General features: G+C 61.8%; 1 protein-coding gene across 1 annotated transcript in view; it reads right to left on the bottom strand.

Annotated features, from left to right (window-relative positions):
• The window catches only part of SERPINF2 (serpin family F member 2), a 6,313-nt gene that overhangs the window by 744 nt on the left and 1,821 nt on the right, over positions 1-3,748 (bottom strand). Inside the window, exons 3-9 of the mRNA XM_045299675.1 lie at positions 3,384-3,446; positions 2,997-3,243; positions 2,384-2,527; positions 2,063-2,266; positions 1,538-1,680; positions 1,049-1,253; positions 1-443 (exon numbers count right to left, since the gene is read on the bottom strand). Of these exons, the coding sequence (XP_045155610.1) occupies positions 22-443; positions 1,049-1,253; positions 1,538-1,680; positions 2,063-2,266; positions 2,384-2,527; positions 2,997-3,243; positions 3,384-3,446 (1,428 nt within the window). The 3' untranslated portion in view covers positions 1-21. The remainder of the gene's footprint in view (positions 444-1,048; positions 1,254-1,537; positions 1,681-2,062; positions 2,267-2,383; positions 2,528-2,996; positions 3,244-3,383; positions 3,447-3,748) is intronic.

Below are 3,748 nucleotides of genomic sequence, written 5' to 3' on the forward strand. Positions count from 1 at the left end.
TGTCCAGGCAGGGGCTGCTCCTCACTTGGGGCTGCTCGGTTGGGGGTGATCTTCCTCAGAGGGGGGCGCCTCCAGTTTCAAGTCAGGACCATAGGGCTTGTCCCCTCGGAGGAAGGCTTTCAGGTCCTGGAAGAGCAGGAAAGGGTCCCTGCTGTCAGGGGAGTCCTGCTGTTCCTTGTGCTCCGGCTCCGCACCTGGGCTGGGGTTCTTCACGCTGCCCACAAAGAGGGGCAGGCCGGTGGTGTCCTCGAAGAGGAAGAAGAGAAAGGGGCGGTTCAAGCGAAAGGAGAGGGACATGCGGGACATGGCTATGCCGGTGGCCGCCGTGGCTTCCACACCGGCCTCGCTGAGCTCCAGGGTGGACTGATGCTGCACGCTGGTCACCACCAGATTCTGCTCGGAGATCCCACGCAGGTCTGGGGCCTGGAACAGCTCCTGGAGGCCTGCCGGGGCAGCAGAGGACTGGTCAGAGCCGCCCTCTGTCACAGAGGCTGGCCTGGCCCCGGCCAGAGGGCACTCTGCACCCACAGATGCCTGGCTAACTTCTGTTTACCTTCAAGCCCAGCTTTAGCTATCATTGCCTCCAGGAAGCCCTCCTGCAGCTCCCCTCCATCCCATCATTTAAGCTGGGTGCGTGGTGCCTTGCCTGTCCACCCTGTCAGTCTGAACTCTACACAGGGTGAGCGCAGGCCTAGGGCAGCACCTGGCACAGAGAAGTTCCTGGGCAAACCAGGGTGGGTGCCTGTACATCACAGAGTGAACCCCCAGTTTATCTTTCTCCTCTTTCCAGGGGGACCACCCCAAGCTCACCTGGGGGGTCTTTGTAGTTCCTTTGGGCAGAGCAGGCCCTCCTTTCCTAAGACTTTCCCAGCCCACCCCAGGACAGAGGACCCAGGGGCTCATACCAAACCCCTTCATCAGTCGTTGGCCCCCAAAAAGGGTTGGAGACAAGGCTAACTCTGACCCAGACACTCTGCCTACAATAAGAGGCTTCCTCCTCATCCACCCTGCCCCAGGGAAGGGGAGGGGCCACACTGAGCCTCCCTACCCAGCTGTCTGAGGGTGGCCACCAGGTCCAGCTCGTGTTTCAGGTTTAGCTTTGGCAGCTGGACATCGGTGGGCCTCTCCTGCATCAGGGGATGATTCAGCGAGTCCCAGGTCAGGTTGGTCAGCAGCTGGGTGACGTTCCATTCAAACTGAGCAGGCACGATGACCACAAAGCTCATGTTGTTCTTAAAAGGGAAGTGAGCCACCTGCCAACAATGGAGGAAGGAGATAAGATGAGGAGCGGCCAGCATCCAAGCCCAGGTGGCACCTGGGACACCGTGTGCTATGGAGACAGAGGCATGGCAGGGGTTGTCAGGAGTAGCCTTCCATGCCTCGTCTGTAAAACAGAGCCACACCAGCTGCTCGCCTTGTAAACGGAGGGACACACAGGGACCTGCCAGTCCTAGGGACCTGACTGCGCTGCACCTTGGGCCTGCTCTGCAGCCCACCGGCTCCCTGCCCACCTCCTGCCCAGGCAGCCCAGACCGACCTGCATCTCGGGCTGCTCCCGCAGGAACCAGCGCAGTGGGTACTTGTGGGCTCGCATCATGTCCACGGGTACTGTGAACTGTTCGTCCAGGTGGAAGGCAGCTTTCTGCGTGAGGCTCGGGTCAAACTTGCTCTTCCACAGGCCTGCAGCAGGCAAGGGCGCAATCCGTCAGTGCTGGGCCTTCCCAGGCTCCTCCCTGCAACCTTTTCTCCTCCCCCAGCCCCTAAAACCCCTTCACAGAAAGAGGCACATGTCTGGGGATCCAGGCAATCCCAAGGCCTCTCCCCTGGAGTCTGTTTAAAGATCTGGGCTGTGTCCTCCCCAAGCCTTGCAGTGCTCCTCAGCAGCCCCCCTGGGTCTATGCTTACCCATTTCCTCCTAGGTCCCCTCCCCACCACACCATCCCTTATCTCTCAGTCTCCCCCTAGCCCGGCCTCATGAGCCCAGAGCCAGCCCAACTCAGCATCCCAGAAAGGGTGGGCCCAGGAGGCTGAGGGTGGCAGCTGGGGGAGCTGGGGGCCGCACCCTGGAAGTGGATGGCGTTGAGGATCAGCAGCACAGTGTTTGCAGGCATCTCTGAGAGGAAGTTCTCAATCTTCCCCTCCGTGGCCTCCTTCACCCACTGGTTGATGTGCATCAGGTCATCCTCCTGCTTTCCCACCAGGGTCATGGGCTTTGCGCCAAAGAGCCGCTCCGACTCTTCCAGGAAGTCCTCTTTGATGGGAAACCCTACGCAGAGCGGGCAGGCTGTTGCCAGGGCTCAGGACCTGCTGGGCTGAAGCTGGCCAAGGTCAAGCCCACCTCCACCCCTCCCGCCCCAGGGAGCTGGACGACCTCCGCACCCACCTTTCTGCAGGTATATCCTGGCAGCCAATCGGAAGGCCCCAGGGCCCAGGTCCTGGCAGAGGCGGCTCAGCAGGTGGGGGAGGCAGGGCCCAGAGTCTGTGTGCAGTACCTGCTGCAACCTTTGCAATGTGTGGTTCCGAGCACCTGCATGACCGACCAACCACTTGGGCCCGGCGGGGGGTGGGTGGGGGGGTGGTCTTCCCCACCCTCACAGGACTGCTAAACGCTCCTCCCAGTTCCACCCATGCAAAGCCAGGAGAGGTTTCCTGCTGTCATCTCCCCTGTGGCCAGCAAGACGACCACACGCCCCCATCGCCCCCATCAGTCTTCTCCCTCTGCCCTCAGCTCCCCTCAGGGGGACTCTCCAGGCCAATGGGGGACAGTGTAACTATGATTCTGCTCAACCCCCCGGGCACTTGTGACCAGGCTGGTCCCTGGCCCCAGCCCCCACTCCAGCCCCCAGGATTCTTATTCGCAGAGACTTCTGGGAAGGCATTTTCACCAGATACTCCAGAGACCCTGATGAAGGAGCTCCCCACTGCTACAAACTCAGGGAACTGGCTTCCTACTGGCCTCCCAGCTCTGACCGTCTGGGCGGAGGCAACTGCAGTACCTAGTGCCACTTGAGACAGTGCCAGGGCCACACTCAAGGGCGACAAGACGAGATTAGGGCTGGTGGACGTCTGGGCCACCAGTGAGAACAGGTCTGTGGTGAAGGCCATCAAAGCCCGCGCCAGCCTTCGAGTCTGCTCTGGGGTCCCCTTGCAGCCCCCTGGGGCCCTTTCCTTCGGGGAGTCAGCGCCAGGTTCTGGGTCGAAGGTCTTCCTGGGGCTAGCAGACGGCAGGAGCTTGTCCCAGTCCTGGAGGAGTGAGAGAACGTGCTCAGGGGACCACGCCCCTTTCCTCGCGGAGTCCGACTCCGGCCACGCCCCCAGTCCTGGCGATTGGCCCTCCTTCGTCTAGCCCCGCCCACCTCATCCAGTCCCCGCCCCGGTTGTACCTGGTTGACTACTTTGAGGAGGGGAAGAGGGAGCAACTTCTCCTGGGCCTGCTCGCTGGTGAGCTGCCAAGGAAGGAAGCAGATGGGGAGTGGTCCTTCCAGTGACACACACACACCCCCCTGCACACACACACACCTCAGACCCTCGGCCTTAGGTCTCCAGCGTGCTCATAAGAACTATTGAGAGAGGAGGGAAGGGGGAAGGGAGAAGCCCCTACCAGAGCCAAACCCTCCCTCAGCCCCCTCCCCTCCTTCCCTCACCTCCCAGCCCCCTCCCTCTGACCTCTCGACCTCTCCCACACCTGCCTTCCCCCACCCCCTGGGGGGGGCCTCTCCTCACCACCAAGCAGGGGCCTTGCAGGCAG

The sequence above is a fragment of the Echinops telfairi genome, unplaced genomic scaffold (assembly GCF_000313985.2).
Source record: "Echinops telfairi isolate 266 unplaced genomic scaffold, ASM31398v2 ScPeMD7_7458;HRSCAF=8496, whole genome shotgun sequence".
Taxonomy (NCBI): domain Eukaryota; kingdom Metazoa; phylum Chordata; class Mammalia; order Afrosoricida; family Tenrecidae; genus Echinops; species Echinops telfairi.